Source organism: Myzus persicae, unplaced genomic scaffold (assembly GCF_001856785.1).
Source record: "Myzus persicae strain clone G006 unplaced genomic scaffold, MPER_G0061.0, whole genome shotgun sequence".
NCBI lineage: Eukaryota > Metazoa > Arthropoda > Insecta > Hemiptera > Aphididae > Myzus > Myzus persicae.
In genome coordinates this window covers 176,173-195,150 of record NW_019102045.1, presented here as the reverse complement: position 1 = coordinate 195,150, position 18,978 = coordinate 176,173, and the positions used below count along the sequence as shown (strand labels likewise).

The window sequence follows — 18,978 nt, the reverse complement described above, 5'->3', positions numbered from 1 at the left end:
CGTCGTCGTCGTCGTAGTCGTCGTAGTCTAGTGCACTCGCGAAAATCGCTGCGGGTGATTCTGCCGCCACGTGACCGGATTATTGTTTATATACAGGATGGTTAGCGACATTATCGTGTTTTATGTATTTTTGGCATTTTTATGGCCCTCCGGTCCCATTTATTATACCGTATATACCCTTACAAGCGGAATATATAACACATCAGTTCCACAACACCCTGTTCGCTGGTCCGCCAGCCATTCGCGGGATTTATCTGGCTACACTAAGTTTCTATAGTGTTCCTTGCGTGGCAAACAAATGTTTTCATAGAGTTTGAAGAGTTTAACAATACATTTTCACAAAACCAATATAGGCGGGTTACAATATAGTTGGGAGGAGTGAGGCATTGGAAAAAGAGCGTTACTTTAAATTATATAAAAACAGATACCATGTTAGTAATGAATAACCGATAATACGTAAATGTCGAACTATAAATACTCATTCGAACAATTTATTTGTGCATAATAATATGCTATGGAACAAACAAAATATGACAGTTCAATTTTTAACCGGGATACCTGAGAAAAGCAATAATATTCAAATATTATATAAATCTAAATAATCAGTCTACAAAAAGCGAACAATTTAACTTTTTTCCGGTGATGCGACGTACCTACTCATAGACTAACTCTGATTTATTTTTAGTTGGTTTTTTTTTTTTTATTACAACCTGTATTTTTAATTCCTAATATGAGACACGGAATAATATTTTTAAACATTGGATATTGAAAACATTTTTTTATAATTTATAAAACCATTCGACGTTTGGCCGGTCAGCTAGTAACTGGACAACTCGACATTTGCGCGGATTACTGATCGCCATTCGTCACGGCTTTAAAAGCTTAAAAAAATAAAAAATAACTATTTGTGTAAGGCGTTATAAATATACTTCAAACCGCATAATATTACTGTACAAAAATACGAACATTTACTCTGAACACGAATGCGGCCGTTTGATAATGATGGATCACACTGTATATTATTATACCTAATATACATATAATGATATATACGTTTTAACCGTATTATAATACACTCATGTTATAATCATATACATTATACATATAATATTATTATTATTCCACTCTACCACCACCACCACCACTACCACCACTATAATATACGTACACACATATTATTCGTGCCTCGAACATCGCGATATCATCTCCTTAAGGGCAAAAAAAAACAAACTCGTCCTCGAAACAAACACGCTCGCGGCGGCACCGCCTCACACGCTCGTAATATTATTATATATTGTATTGTACGATTTAGGTACACACACACACACATATGATAATATGCGTATAAACGTGTACGAATATTGTGTATGATATAATGTTGATTATATGTACGCAACATCGTGATGCGCTGCGTCTCGGAGATAGGGTGAGTAATAATATATGATTATAAACTTCTGCATCGCGGGCGGGGGTGGCATACATATTGTAACATTTTATTATGCGTACATATTACAATAGACGCTCTCTCTCTCTCTTTCCGGTAGTGGCGTACGCAGGGGTAGGGTTCTAACCCCTCCCAACATCCCCTGAAATGCGTTCCTTTAAAAAAAAAAAAAAAAATAGATTACCTTATTTACCGCCCCAATCAATACACGCTGCAGAGCACATTGATTGTCAGTCAGTTTTAATGCCAATGACATCGATAATCACAGTTTCAGTGGTTTTTTTTTTTTTTGCTAATTGATATGAGAAGAACATTGCGCTACATTGTAGATGACCTGCAGGTGTTAAAATGCATTATAAACGCAAAGAAACAATTTGAGACTAACCCCTGTGAAAACCCTAAACGAACTAAAATCCTGCGTATACTCTAATCGCTTCGCTCTCTATATACTATAGCGGTATGATCACATGTTCAACCACAAACTTTTTTAACGACATCACATGCAAGCGAACTCCAAAAATAAATAAAACCTATAATGCTCTCACTGTGAACATAGTATAATATAATATTATGCAGAGGTAGACGCGAAAAGAGATGATTTTCGCTATAGATCTTTGCCGAAACGAGACGTCAGAAATATTCGTCGGGCGCACACCGTCTATACCACGGTTCGACAAAATAAATATTGTCTTTGCGGCTCAGTGCCGAAAAAGAAAAATGTGTCCATAAAGATTATTTTTGCTAAATCAAAAGAATCTGGTATACCCGAGTCGCCTCTTAAATCTTGGTAGGTTGGATTTATTTTTCTAGAATTGCCCCCGGGAAGTTTTCGGAGGCAATTCGAGTTTATTGTGGCGGCGTCGGTATAATTCATTTTTTGACAGATTAAGTTTTCGAAAAATTGTCTACCATTTCTCGTACACTTTGGTCGTATTACGAAAATATAACGATTTTTTTTACGAGAGGGGGGGAGTACACTCTACGAGTTGCTGCACATAATATATTTGTTTATTTTTTAAAAGCTAATCGAATTTCTGTTTCCAATATTAATAATAAAATCCAATTATGTGGAATTGCTTTCAAAGTAAAAATTGTTATTTGTTTAAATTCGTTCAGTATAATAGTCAACAATCAAAAAATATAAAAAATTACATTACAGTTATAATTTTCCCAAACTTATTGTCATGCAGACATAATATATTCGACATCGATCATCGATTACCTATATATAGGTCAATGGGTATAACGATAAAATGTATCGAAGTGTCAATTTATAATTATGGTAATGGTATGGTAGGTCGTAGGTAATTGGAGTACATCTCCTACGACCCTCTTCGCTTCACTGCATCGGTATTTGTGAAATTAACTCAAAACTATATAGTTAGGCGACTCTATAAGTTCTTACACGAGGCATAGCAGGTAAAAACCTTTGTTAGCTACTACACAGTGGAAAAAATTGTACATGTGAGTTCCAACCGGGCAAAAAAAATTACGGTAATATTATGTTCCTGAACGGTGGAAAATGATATAAGACCTACATGGATATTTGGGTATTGTATATATATAAAAAAATTATATTAATTGTGATGAAATTAGAATTTAGATCGATTATTTATAATATATGATGACAGGTTATTGATACAAACTTATACGATTGTCTTAAATAAATTGAAATTTGATATTTATTCTCAACAATGTAAAAAATTACATTACAGAATATTATATCATATTATATATAAATGTTATATTATTAAATAATCGTAGAAAAAATAACATATTACACTGTATGCGGTTCGTTTCGGAACCTTAAACAATTAATATAATCGTATTGACTAATTTTGTTTGTCTTAAAAGTTTAAATCTAAAATTGTTTCATTATAATAGTAGCCATAGTGGTTGCAGTAACGAGCGGGGTTGTGTTATTATTACACCTGATCCATTCTATGGGCGTATTCCAACATAGTCGCAGAAAAGCGATCGGTGTAGGCAAACTTGGTCATCTCATTTGTATAATCATCGGAACTTAAATACATCGTTTTTATATTAGCGCAAGAATAATTAACCATTGCAATTAAAGATTTGATGCAATATTATCAGCTGCCGAGGCTTCAAACGCGACGGTTATTAGCTTACTTTTGAATGTATATTATATTGTTATGATTAAAACAAAATATCGTTATTTTATATTTACAATAATTTACAATTTTTGACTGTCGAGTTCACTACATTATGGATAAAAATTAATAATAGCATGCTACTCCTGCGTTGCCTTTGGTCGGAGTGCGTGTCGGAGTAAAGTTGGGCTGGTTAAAGATTTTTCGTGCTTCGGTGTATTTTGGACATTTGGTCTGCACACGGTGATTGATCGTAAGGTTTTCCCTGATTGCGCGTCACATGTTGCAGAGGCCGGTCCTTCGGCGATGAGGAAGACGAGCGGATTAAATTCGTGTGTCTTGCTCCAACTCGGGCGATTATTACTCGATCCCTTCTTTTTAAATCAACAATGGGAAATTTCCATTTATTTAATGGAAGGTTTTATAATACCGAATTTAAGGATGTTTACAGTCATAAATACTTATATTGTCCTAATAACGGACCATATTATTATATCATACGTCATTATACGCAACACGCACCGTTGTGCACGCTTTTCACGGCTATACATCATATCAACGTTATATTATTATGTATAATGTAGTATATATAAGTACACACGAATGTTATATAGTTCAGGGATGTCGATAGGGGTAAGGGGAGGCCTTCGTTTTGAATGGTGGGGAGGGGAGAGTATGTTGTCGTCGTTGTTGTTGTTCAATCGAACGAAAATCCGGGCACCCCGGCGATTTAAGCAATTTCTCATTGGCGCTGTGGCGTTTTACATTGTACTATATTACTGTATAATATTGTAAAATATTTATTATTATATTATGTTATACGCATATAGTATCGACGGAAGAAAATAAATTGCCTGTGTGGCGCGCGTGGGCACGAGGCGCGTGTGTACATAATAACGTTGAGGATATAAGAAATAGAAAAACGGTGCGTGAACGAACGATAGTCAGAGGGGGTGGGGGGGAGGTGAACCATGCTTGTACGGTGGAGAGTATACATATTTAATATCATATTATTATTATTATTATTTCATACCTACCAAAATATCAATATTGCGTATTATGATGTTGGGTACTCCTCAAAGAATCCCGAAACGATAATGTTCCATATATACACATATCGTATATTATATAAGAGCCATACGCGATACGCGATAAGAACAAATGAATTAAAATTAGAGGTACCGCCAGAGGCTCCACAAGTGGGAGGGCGGTCAGACACTCAGACCTGGAGTACAGGGGCCCCGTTGAAATTTTAATTTTTTTAATTTTTTATAGGAATACTTATTATATATTAAATTATATTTTATAGAGCCCCGCAAAAGCACGTTTAGTACAGGGGACCGCAATTTTATATAGGGGGGGGAGGGATGTAGGTACCTACCAATAAAATATTTTACTGCTCTGTAGAAACCGTTTTAAGCAGCGGTTCGCGGGGGACGATAAATAATAATAAATTCGTGAAACCCGACAAAGTCTTACTGCGGTGTTCGACAAACGTCCGATAGGATTAATAATATCATAAAATAATAACAATTGAGTAATTATATCATAATAATAATAACGCGTATATACGACTATACAATATAATATTATTATTATTATTATTATTATTATTATTATTATTATCATCGTGTGTGTGTGTACATAACGATAATATTATATTCACCAGATTATTATGACTCGTCACGTTTGGCTCGTTGTACATGCATATTATACTGTATAGAGACGCTTTAATACTATGACGACACTATTACGACTTGCATGACTATATTATCTGTGAACGTGTGACTGGGTAGAAGTTGATAATTCGACTGTTACACAGTATATATAGTGAACTTTTTTATGGTAAAATATATTATCAGACCTAAAATGTACACGGATATCGTAGATTATCCAGGTGACAAGAGAACAACAATATTTCGATTGTTTTATCGCGCACCAGAAGCACTGAATTAAAACCACAATATAACTTTCTATAATTATAATATGATTTCCAAACATTTCGATAGAGGTATCATATTATTAATTTAATATCGATATGATAATTGTACGATATAGAAACGCGAACGAAAAAAATGTACTTTCATATTTTTATCTAATTAGTTTTAAAATATGTACATTTGTAAGTGTCCCGAAAATCGATCAAAATCTGTAAAAAATATTTTGAAATAATCAAAATTTAAAACTTTAGATCATTGAAAAACTATAAGCCTAATGTATAATACAACTCAGCTATGGCTCAGTCCGTAATGCTTTTGAATATCATCAACTCTTTAAAGTCATCAATAGGTGGTTACAAATCTAATAATTTCTATGAATACCTATTTTATAACATATTATAATAGACTAAACCATACGGGTATTATTATTATTAATGATTATAATGTGCAAATTAGACCTAATGTTAAGTCATTTCAATATTTCAAAAATAAATTCTACACTCCGATGTACCTATTTTGCCTATATTTTGCCCCGTCCAAGACAAAGAGTTAATACACGCACGGACAATATTAAATATTGCGTAGTTATATGGATATATTGTGATACAAAAACGGTCTTCCTCCGACGCGGTATGGAAGTTTATTATTTATCAATTTGAAAAAATATATATTCCAAATAATCGAGAATGAACCGAACGGTTATTATGATGGCCTATAGTGTAATATCACGGTCATATTTTACAGCGAGTCGTTTTGTGAATCGATTTTTTTTCCTTTTGGTCTTCCGAATTGACACAATCGTTTATCTGATACGATCGCATTGCGGTCCACCCGAATTAAGGCGACGCGTTGTTTTTAGTTTATCGAAATTCACATCCATCATCGTTTCATACGCCGCGTGCGCCGATCTTACGACGTGCGTACATTATAATACGAAAATACGGTGATGTACAAACACCCTGTGTAATATAAAAATGTGTGACGTGTGTATGCGTGTGTGTGTTGTATTCACGTGAACGTCACGCGTGACATTTAATTAGCGCGATGGCTCGGCGCGCGAAGTTGTGCGTCGACTTTGGCGTGCGCGTCGTAATCGACGAACCGTGGATTACGCAACTCCTCCTCCTCCCCCCCCCCTTTCTGTATACAAAAGCAGTACACCTGGCGACCCGGTCAGGTCGAGATGTTTCGAAAAATATATATATATATCATATTATCCCGTTAATAACTATACCTATATCTATACGCGGAATGAAATTCTCGTGCTGCAAACGCGAATCGGATTATTACATAATAAGTGTTTAAATAATTCAGGTCGTCGATGCGTGTATACGGCCGTTCCGGGGGTAGGCGCAATGACGTATTTAGGGAGTGGTCTGAGGGACGGTCGGAGCAGAGGGGGTGGTCACTCCGGGTGATTGCACAGTACGTGAGCAATGGAAATTATTTTTTTCGTCATAATGTGATAATATTGACACAGTACGTTTTTGCGATGTCGATAGAAAGCGTGAAAAAAAATTAACCTAACCCGAGCCCGCCGAATGGGCATTGCTGATGTGACGTCACTGCCTCGCTGACGTGGGCGCAAATCCAACCGGAGCTCACCCAGCAGACGTCTTCGGAGCAATGCGTTAAACGTAGACGCGATAATGTTGGCTGAAAAAATGATTTAAGGAGAGTGGCTACAGCGGTTGCTTTTTTTCGCACGGAAAATGAAATGAAAACCGTAATCCTTATATTTGTGTTTTATTCTCTTGACGGATTTGAATGATATTTCTCCAGCAAAGGTGAAAAAATCCTGCCATTGTTATCAGGGACTTCTGCGGGCAATCACATTTTTGATCTTTCGTAGGTACTCGGGGATTACGTAAAGCTTACGAATTTATCCAAAATCGTTAAAACGAAACGATACTTAACGCTGCGGATAGCATAATATGTGAAAAGCTTTCAAGAATCCAAGTCAGGCCACATTTATACCTATATAATATTTGAAGGATATTTGGCTACGATAAAACATTTCCAAGTGAAATGTGACCATCTTGTCGACCTGAAAATAATATTGTATTAATCTATGATTGTATTTCGCCATCATTGGCGAAATCCATGACGTACAACCCGCAGTAGGTTTTTTGCGATCCGAAGTCGTTTATTTTTTAAACAGTTGCACTAGCATCGTTCATGATAATAACTATAGGGCTTGGAAATATTTTTAGGAACTGAAATAGGTACGCAAAACAAAACTCTGAAGTATGCAAACATAAAGAATATCTTGCAAAAAAAATTTACGAAATTCCAAAAGAAATGTACATAGTATATATTATACGTAATATTATTGTTTATGTCGTTTATGAACATCGTTGCATTGTTAGTTATATATTACTTTATTAAATATTGTCTTCTATATAATATTACATAAAAGCGAATGTATGTTTGTTGGTCTGTCATTTATGCTTTCCCACACTATTGATCCGATCTCCATGAGACTTTTGTGTCGAGCTTTGGGCACCCCGAGAAAGGTTTCTAAACTATTTTAAACGAAATCGAACTAAAAAAATGTATGCACTACACGCATAACGTGTATGATAACTGATAAGATTTCGTGATAAGCTTTTTAATGTAACATAAACCGTAACGACATTACCGTTTAAATTGATGCGAGTCTCAAGGGCTATTTTGAGATTCTAAATGGTCGATGAAAATTTTGAACTTAATTGCACCGAATACTAAATAGTAAAGCCCAAAGTTTGAATCAATATACAGAGTTGGCATTTTCAACGAGCAATGAAGTTCACGGGGTCAACTAATATTAAATAAATTGAAAATTAAAAAGAAAGTTCTGGTGCGTAGGGAACAGCAGGTGACCGGTTTGTGATGTTACCTATTGAACGAAAAAAGTATCATCGGCATTAATAGGCACCTAAATATAAAGTGTTAACAAAAATACATTTTAAACATTTGTACAATATTAATAACAACATTTTTTTTGGATTTTAATTGATAAACAATTCTTTTAGAAACATTAAAAAATTAATTTACATTTACATTTGTTGCACAAAAATAAAAATGTAGACTTTTTTCTAAAATTGGGAAAGTATGAAAAATAAGCATTTTAAACCTTCGATTTTGAAACTTGTCGTTGCGAACGGTTTTTGCGAAAACAGAATACACTCTATAATTTAATTACTCTGCAAATTACTCAGTGCCATATACATGTTTTTGAATTCTGTTTGCGGGACTGCTCGAAAATAGACTGTTGGATCATTAATCTCCCGCAGACAGAATTGTAAAATATGTATAGAATACTGACTACTGATTTATGTACGTAACTGAGTTATAGAGTGTGCCCAGTTTTCGTGGACACGCTGTTTAATAGATATTAGCTTGGTTTGCCGTAAATTGAGAACACAATATTGTAATATAGAAAAATATTGAAATATGCAAAAACTACAATATAAATCTTAAGGTTTACACGGGCGGCGTGAACCACGAGAGTTAACCACACACTTTAGACTCAAACATGTTTGATTTTCAATCGTGAGAATTTCCTGGCGTTCCCACGGGAGGGTTCTCCCTCCCCTAGAATTTTCAATTTTCACTTCGCTCTTTGCCCGAACATATTATCTACCATGTCGATTGTTCATTTTAAATTACCTCTGGCCCCCTCCTTAGAAAAAACAAAAACGTCTGTCGACGACCACGCGTGAGATGAGCGCAATTGTGGCGCGGTACACCCTCGCAACTCACGTCTCGTGTAAACCCAGCAAATATAATATTATAAACCATTTCACTTCCTCGGCACAATAGTAATATTTTTCACTGCCGCGTGTTTCAGGCCGCCCAAGGAGCAGTCCGGCTGGAAGGGGACGTGATCACCTCGCACGGGTCCGTGTCCAGCCTGCCGATGGGCAGCGCGGCGGCCGTGGGTGGGTCGGGTCGGGGCAGGGGATCGTCCTCGCCCGCAGACAACGCGTCCGTGTGCACTTGCACTTGCACGCGGTCGAGGAGCCGGAACGACGGGTACCGTTCGGGTGATTCGCCGCCGTACGCATCGGGCTCCGTCTACGGAGTCGGGACCGGACGAGGCGTCGGCGTCGGCAGCGGCGGCGACCGTGACGACGGCGACGACGGGTGCAGCGGCGACGACGACGACGACGAAGACGACGACGGTTGTGAACCGCACGACATACAGCTGGAGACGTTCTACGACGGCCGTGAAACGGCGTCGACGTCGGCCGATCCGTACAGCATCCGGCAGCGCGTCGTACAAACGCAACAGCAACAGCAACAGCAACAGCAGCAACAGCAGCAGCAACTACAGAACGAACACAGGTCGTCCATTTGACGTATGTTCGCCAGTGGCGGAGGCAGCGGTGGCGACTGCGACCGCGTCGGTCATCCGTACACGCCGTTCGCATAGCTGGTGCAGTGCGCCCACCGTATATACCCATATACCGCGTACCGACCGCCGATACCGCGGTAACGATAGCGGTTCCCGGTCGCTCCGGTAGACGTGACGATGACAACGATTCGAACGCGATCGAAAAACGCGTCATACAATTGTATAATATTTTTGTCGTCGTTGCCGTCGTATGGTATCATAAAATATTAAAATATATGTTAAGTTGGTACACTGGCGGTCGATCTGCAACGGTTTGCGACTCATCGATGTTCTCTTGCAGTGTCGTGTACGATTTCGTACGGAAAAAACCGATATTAAAAAACCGTAGCAGCCACGTGGTCGTCGAAACCTGCGATTGAGAAACTAAAAAACGATGCGAAAATCGTAATCAACGGCCGGTCGAATGCGGAGCTGCTGAAGCACAAAGGGGCCATGGCTGCGTCACACCGCAGCCGTGAAGAACGAAACAAATTTTATTAGGAACATTAAAATATTATGATGATATAATATTATATTAAACATTTAAATCAAATATTATTAAAGAATAAAAAAAAAAACGTAATTATGTACATACAAATACAATAGAAAACGCGACTCAATTTCGTATCGACAATTCTTTTGTTGGTCCTTTTGAGTTATTTTTAATATTCTTTCTAATTTTTTTTGTATTTTTTTTTTATGTTATACCTATAATACACGTTAGCGTAAACGTATTAATCAAAAATGTTAAAATAATATTATAATAGTTTTTCGTCTTTGAATAATATACTACGAACGATTCCGAAATCAAATTAATTATATAATAATATGTATATGATATAGTATATAATATTATGTGTATTATTATAATTATAATTTCAATTTTTTTTTTTTATTTAAATATTGTACATTTTTTGCTTTACACGTCAGAGCGATCATATATAATTATATTCCTTCAAATTTTGGTCTCGTTTTTCAATTTTGTTATTCATTTTTTTTATATCTTTGAATTTTTTTAATACAATTACCATTGACATTCGAATATTAAACAATAAATAATAATATTAATGATAAAATAAATTTAGTTACATTATTTTGTTTACTTATAACTAAACGTTTTAAACATTAATTTTGAAATTGATGTATATAACTATAATACATAGCTCGTATTCAAATGTTGTACATACATTTTTACATTATTTTATTATAATATATTAGCTAAAATCTATTGTTTTTAAATAAAAACCTAAAACACAAATGAAACAAAAATGTTTGCCTTGTTATTAGTTTCTACATAGGTAATTTTCCTTTAGAAAATCTAAGGTTCGGCAATCACTAATCAAAAGGTGCCAAGTACTTGTGGTCCGGTGGGGAGAACAGGGAAAATCCATCACAAAGATTATTTCCTTTAAAAATAAGGATGACAACGTATTGTGTGGAATTGGAAGTATTATTGTGTTATAATTTATAATAATACATATTTTATAGTACCTACCTTTTTTGCGACGGTTGACTTAAAGTCTTAGGTAATTTTGCAGATAATGGAAATATTATATTTTATTGACCTGGATTTTCCAGGATATATCATGGTTTAAAATTTAAAAAATAATACGATGACCGACGCCAAGATGAGCAAAGACTCATAATACTGTGATTAGTTATGATTTATCCATATTTTTGTGCGTTATCTCTAATATGATAATTATTAATATAATTGTGTATTAATTGTTTCCTTGCATTGCAGGTACTAATGTGTGCGTCAAGGAAAACTAAACATGTTTATATGTATTTTTTGGGTCTAGGACATTTCGCCTCGACCGTTTCGCCGCTGGACTATTCGCCGCCGGACGTTTCGCCGCCGACCGATTCGTCGCCGACATTTCTCGAGTTAAATATACCACCACAACTCGTACCAGAATATACCAGAGATCCAGCAGTGACACCACCAATAAGAAATAATTTACAGTGATGCCCTGTTAGCGGCACTCGTCGCTACGCTCCTCGGCGTCTTCGTTCCGCTCCGCAAATCGAAAATATCCCTCGACTTGCTATGCAACACCACCTAAAGTTGGTCACAGTGTAACCGCTGTTATACCAGAGAACAACCACTCTTATCATTAAAAAGCTTATCACAACTGCTATCAAAATCGGTAGCGGCGAATTGTCCGGCGGCGAATCGGTCGGCAGCGAAACGTCCGGCGGCGAACCGGTCTGCGGCGATTGGCGAATAGTCCAGCGGCGAAATGTCCGGGTTCGGTATTTTTTTATTACACGGTCAATATTTCTAAAATCTCAGACTATTACATCTTGAGATAGTTTACCATAATATATCAGCTAACAACATGCATTTCCAATGGTTTTCCATAAACTACGTTAAAAACATTACGTTTCAAACCATAATAATACAATTATGTTTCATGAAATGTTCTTTTTTCAATTACAATATGTCAATATCAATCGACGCGTAAGTATTGTTGTTTTAATTTTTAAATACTATTATGCAAAGCTACATACAACAATGATTCGTATATTTAAACTATTTTCTTAAATTTAATGAACCAATCGTGGTAACCAATCAATAAATCGTGTACCTAGAGCCCTAGACGATTAGCAGCTATATTAATATATTAAAATATTAAATGCTTAGTGATTGTTTATGAAACCCAACATTAAGGTATTATATAAACAGACACATGATTTATTTCACTCGCAAAATAATGTATAAAAAGCGTTTAAGAAGTGACAACTATAATAATAATTATTGCAGTTTGTTATGTGCAGGGCTCGGAACTTTAAGTGCTTAAAATCTTAAATATATGCGCATACATATGCACCAAAAAAATATAAAAATATGCGCTTGAATATGCATTTATTTTTAATTAAAAAAGACGTTAAAAAACATATCTTGTACATATTACTAAAAATTGATATGCTATACATAGGTACTATATAATAAAAAAAAATTGGATTTTTTAACACTCAGCATCTTCTTTACCTAGTAATTAAAATTATTATGTAATAAAACATAATCATTTTATAATTATATTTTAGTTGTATATTAGTTTGTTCAATCATTTGCTTGGTTCTTGTATTGAACATTTCCCTCCGTTTAATCATTTTCTTTTGTCTTACTGTTTGTTTATGTTGTATTACACTAGATAGATTCTACTTTAATTTCACATATTTTGCAAAATAAAATTCTTCCATCTGCGGAAAATACATTATCCCCAAATTCCAAAATGAAACTTCTCGACCGACTAATTTGTGTTTTTTTATTCTTTTGGCATATTAATATATTATGCCACAAATACGAGTGCTAATAAATACAAAAAATAACGAATACAAATACGAACACGACAACGATTAACGATACGTGCACACGATAACGATCGTAGTCCGTCGATCACTATATACTGGCAAACAAAATAATTCTGATAAGACAGATTAAATAAAAATAATATTGTCCTCAGAGCTAAAAATAAAATAGGTTACCATAACGCTATTGATTATCGCCTTGTCGGTATTATTGGCGACAAAATCGTGTAGATAAAATTAATTTACTAAAAAATTGATTTAAGAGTAAATAATCAAAAATTATTTTGAAATATGCAATAAAAATCAATAAATCTTAAAAATATGCATTGGTAAAAAAAAAATCCAAAATATGCAAACATAATATGCACATTAAACTTTAACTCCAAACACCACAGCACAAATATGTATCGGATCAGATATATTCTATTTACTTCCCGAACAAATATGCAAATGCATAAACTATAAAGTCCCGAGCCCTCGTTATGTGTTTCCTGTTTGATCTTTAAAGGATGCTTGTTTTTTCAATGGAAGATCAGTAATATATTAAATAAAAATACAGTGCGTTTACCAGTCCATAACTTTGAATGATTGAAATCCCGAATCAGTATGACGAAACCGTTTTGAAATTATCTTAGACGCCTTTGAAAAAATGTCCTGAAATTCTTTTTCATTTTATTTATCGGCTTAAATGGAGAACGAAATATTATGTAAACCTTTGTCGTAAGTTGAACATACTGCCGAGAGAGTGGTAAATCAATGTATCTGTAAACTGCAGTATGAAATATGAATAAAACTGTACACGTTTGAAAAGTCAATAACCTATATTAAATAGAATGTCAATAATTTTCGGTTTTAGTTACATTTTTACAATAGATCAACAAAGTGAATAAAATTGATTTTTGCTTTCCGAAACTGTTGTTGATAAGATGGGGAGGTGTATCAAACTCAGCGTGGAGCGTACCAATTGTGGACAAACTTACGAATGCATGCATCGTAGTGTCGAATGAAATTATTTCTATTTATATTACGCCAATCAGCAATAAACAATAATCATACATCTATGTAGCCAATAACAATTAAATATAACTAACAGAAATAAAGTTTAAGAGAGATACAACGATAACGATAACAAAAAGTGTACGAATGATAAAAGTAGCCAGAGAACGCAGCCAAAACAACTAGGCCATATTTAGATTCAAGAGCATTCTGTGTAGTGGATGATTGTAACCATAAACCGTAGAGTGGTGTGGGACATAAACTGGACTAGGTTTCGTGTACCGCATGTAAGAACTTTGAATGGAATTTCAACAAGTAAATTGGGAGCGTCTACGGTACCATATAGAAGGGAAGTTAAAAAGTATTATCTAGGTTATAAAATATTTACATCAACCATTGCATTATATTATATATTTAGTATAATATATTAAATTATCTAGTGGAAGAGCACTTTTTTCACTCATATCGTTAAACATACTACGCATATAAATTATAAAGGATGAGAAATCGTTACTAGTTTATGTATCTGATTAAAAATATTAGGAACATTATTAACGCCATCTGTAATTCAACAACATTTCCTATATATCTGACTTGCTCAAAACCATAAAAATAAAACAGTTTATCAGTTTTGATAGTCAAAACGATTAATATTTTAGATGGCCCTGCGATTTATGAACAAAATGAAAAAGTAAATTAATTGTTAATTGATGAAGTCTTTTGAGACTTTTATTTTTTATTTTATTAAAGCCGCAACAGCAATTGTTATTAGTACATTAATAGGTTTCAGATTTTCAATGGTTTATGCGTAGTACCATTACGATACATTAAATATATGTTATAATATATTACAGGGGCGCACCCAGAATTTTTTTTTTTTTTTTGGGGGGGGGGCTAAAATCAAAATTTTAATATTAATAGGTAGTATTTATTTTGAAATATGTACAGAAATCTTAAAGCTTGTTTACAATCTTATAAAGTTGAGACGCCTTGGTCCTTTTTTCCCCATTATTGAGAGTACTTCTGAAGTTTGAACATTGATTTCTCTGTGAATATGAAGCATAGCGGTTTGAGATAAACTAAATCGTATCGATAAAAATATATAATCTAGACGTTCCCGGTATCCTACACAGTACACAGTTTCAACTAACGACGTCGCGACGATAATAATAAACAACAGGGGTCTCTCCCGGGGCCCGGAATGACAGGTATAAATATAATATAATATTATGACATTATGTTATACCTAATGTTTAAACTCCGATAGTTGATATTTTTTTTCATAATAATTTAAAGTCAAATGTCAATTGTCAATAAACCTAATAAAATATGTTTTGGGGCTAGCCATTTGGGGGGGGGGGCTAAAGCCCGTTAGCCACCCCCTTGGGTTCGCCCTTGATATATTATATTGTACATATAATTCAGTTAATTCTATAAGCATTTAAGCACTTTTTGGTGTTTTTTAGAACTGGACTAAATTAGTGCTTCATCAAGATTTTCTGCAATTTAAAGTTGGGTTTTAACGTTACATGGCGTTTACTCAGTGGAAAATTATATATTTGAACGTGAGAAGTTCCTCGCATGTTTAGCATAGGTCTGTTCCGGTCATAAGGTGTCTATGTGAGTCTACCATGTGTAGCCGATTCGTTATCTATTTAGGATTACTTCCTATGGTCTGGATAGTGGTATGGTTGATCTGGAGACATTTTAGTGTGCTGTTTAATTTAATTCTTGGGCCATAATACCAAAAAATATACATTTTGCAATTTAAGTGTGAATTTTAATGTTTTAAATTGTGAGTTCATAAAAAAAAAACCTTCTAAGATCTCATTTGAAACTAATTGGAAGGCAGGTTTCTTATAATTTTTTATACTCAAATCCAACATTTCTTATCCTGAAACAAAAATTATTAAAAAGTTGCAAATAATGAAATGTTCACACCAGAGGCGCACTGGGCAACTATTTAGCCTGGGAATTTTGACCAACCTTTGCCAATTCGTCATCTCATAATGTAATGATTTAAATATTGGTACCAATGTTTGAATAATGATGGTTGCATCCAATACCCATCCTAAATTTTCTCAGGAAACAACTTAAAATGCAATGTGTTTAATAGTTTTTATCTTAAGTACAGAACTACAAAGTATAATGTATTACTTTTTTTAATTACTCTATAACTGAGTCAAAATTAATGAAAAACATAGGTTGGCATTAAATATTTATAACGATATAAGTGTCTCCTTTTTCTCTCTGATTTTCTCAGCACCACCCTTTCTTTTAGTTTTCATTTTAAATAACAAATAAATATTACAAAATCACTAAACAACACAAAATTGAAATAAAAAACGCTTAAAAAATTCAATTTTATGAATTAAAAACATTACATTGAACTCACGAAACTATACCTATACCTAGTTACCATCCTATATTAGCCCATCAATATTATCATATTTTATTATTGTGTACAACATATTAGGTCATATTAAGAAAATACTCGCTGGCTAGACATGGCTGTAGTAATCATTTGTTATAATAAAGTCAGATTCAGCTATAAATAGGTCGTTGATTTAAATGCAATAAAAATGGCTTAGGAAATTTGATTTTATGCTAATACATAATATGACAAAGCTTAATAAAATTCAAAGACAAATTAAAAGCCAATTTAAATAAATATAAAATTCAATATACATAAGTATGTATATTCTTTGTATTTTGTGTGTTACTTTTTTTTAGGGAATTTAAGCTAGGTTTTTTTAAAAGTGTATTTGTTTTTATAAAATTTTTGAAAAATTCCTTCAAACCATAAATATGACAATTATTGGAATTGAATTGTGTTACAGTTAATTAATTAGATAAAAAAAATGGTTTTCTTAAAATTCCACTAGATAAGTCTTAATCATTACGAAGGGGTATTAGATAGGCATCCAAACGTACATTTCAACATTGTTTTCCTTATATGGTTTCTGTAGGTACGAAAATCGATTTTTTCATACCAGGGTCCCATGAAGTTTGTGCCGCATTAACGAATTTCTCACCCAATGGCAGATTTTATTTGACCAACCTTAACCCCTTTCACATATTAACTCTAAAATAAAATAATAACAATTACACCTATTTTTATTTTTTATTCTAAAATTATTTATTTATTTATCTGTTTTTTCTTGCTGTGAATTCGTTAATACCGTCCTCTTCCAATCCTTAGGTCGCAATTTTTTGTGGACACAAGGGCCAGAAATGAAATCTTTTAATTAGTCATTAAAGAATTCTTAGGGAGTTTTTCACCCTTTTCAAGATGGAAACAATTTACTAGCTACGGATCATGGTACTGAAACGAAAAGTTTCGATGTTATTTCAACATTTAGAAACGTACAGTTAAATTTTGATCTAGCTAATGTGTATTGAAAGTCTGAATTGATTATTATTGATCATCTTCTGTTTAGCTATTTATTTAAATCGAATTATTTAATTTACATGATCGAGTTCTAAACCTGTACCGTGGCAAATTAATACTATCACTGCTTACAATATTTTTGAATCTTTTTGAGTAAAATGTTATCATTGGGTTTTTCCATTCTTAAAAAAGATTCCCGATAGGCAACTAAACGTACACCAATGCATCACATAACAATAAATTATGCGCCGTCCTCGTGACATATATTTTATGGGGCCCTGGTACAAAAATTAAATATTCCGTTTCGACCGTACCCGCAAAATTAGAGTTGTATGGTTTCCTTTATTAAACGCCTCGAAAACCTGAGTTTGTAAATGACTTGCATATGAAAAACTACGAAAATAAATTACAAATAATAACTAAAAGAATTGTCACTTAAACATTTTGTGAATAGTATCCAAGGTTATTAGTTATTTGAGTTACAAAATACAATTAAACACTTTATGTCAAAAAAAGATCTCATAAGGTATTATTATAGTTATTTAAAAATATTTAAGATAGATTAATAGATATGATTTTAAAATGCATGCCATTAACATAAATATATATCATTAATTGGGGGGGGGGGGGAGTGGTAATGCCATCCCCCACTACCACATTATATCTGATCACCCTACGGCTAAGGTTCAAAGACAACATACCTAAAAATTAGTAATTCTACGAGGGTAGAAAACTGTAAGATAAGATGTGATGAAGATTAATCGCAGAAAATTGATTTCAACCACTCTGCGAACTGGAAGACATAAAATACTAATTTTGGTACCAGGGTCCATATGAATTGTCTCTTTCTCGCACGTGCGGTGTCGAATTTCGTACTTTACACTAAGGTTGACCGTATTTTGACACTGATATATAAGGGTAGGTTTTATCCGTTTTATGGTCAGTGGTAAATACCGAAAATACTGCCTTGTATAGTAAATTACTAATTACGATATTATCAAGTATAACATAACACAGTACCAATTTTCAAAATAAAAATCCCCCAAGAGTAAAAACAAGTAAATGCAAAAAGCTTAAAGCACGACTGCATATTTAAATATTGTAGTATGATTATTTTTTTTTATGAAGCACAATCGTACACAAAGTTCAATCGTCGAACAGCGAGACTTTGTATTATAGTTGTATAAATTTACTCATACAATTTATAGTAGGTATCAACTACTAAGGTAAAATGTATAATATGCTAGTATAGTCCATGAGGAATGGCTGATATAATATAATGGGTTTAGTTCCTAATACAAACTTTTGGGACTTCCAGAAAACTTTTGAAAATTAAAACTATTGCCTATAGGCTATAGGTATGCAATTAGCTGTAATGCCAAAAACAACACCCCACAACA

General features: G+C 34.0%; 1 protein-coding gene across 2 annotated transcripts in view; it reads left to right on the top strand.

The window, feature by feature from the left end:
- The window catches only part of LOC111031072 (two pore potassium channel protein sup-9-like), a 65,203-nt gene extending 54,590 nt beyond the window's left edge, over positions 1-10,613 (top strand). For both annotated transcript variants that reach the window (XM_022310857.1, XM_022310858.1), the window contains exon 6: positions 9,331-10,613. In XM_022310857.1, the coding sequence (XP_022166549.1) occupies positions 9,331-9,840 (510 nt within the window). In that variant the 3' untranslated portion in view covers positions 9,841-10,613. The remainder of the gene's footprint in view (positions 1-9,330) is intronic.
- Positions 10,614-18,978: the final 8,365 nt, after the last annotated feature.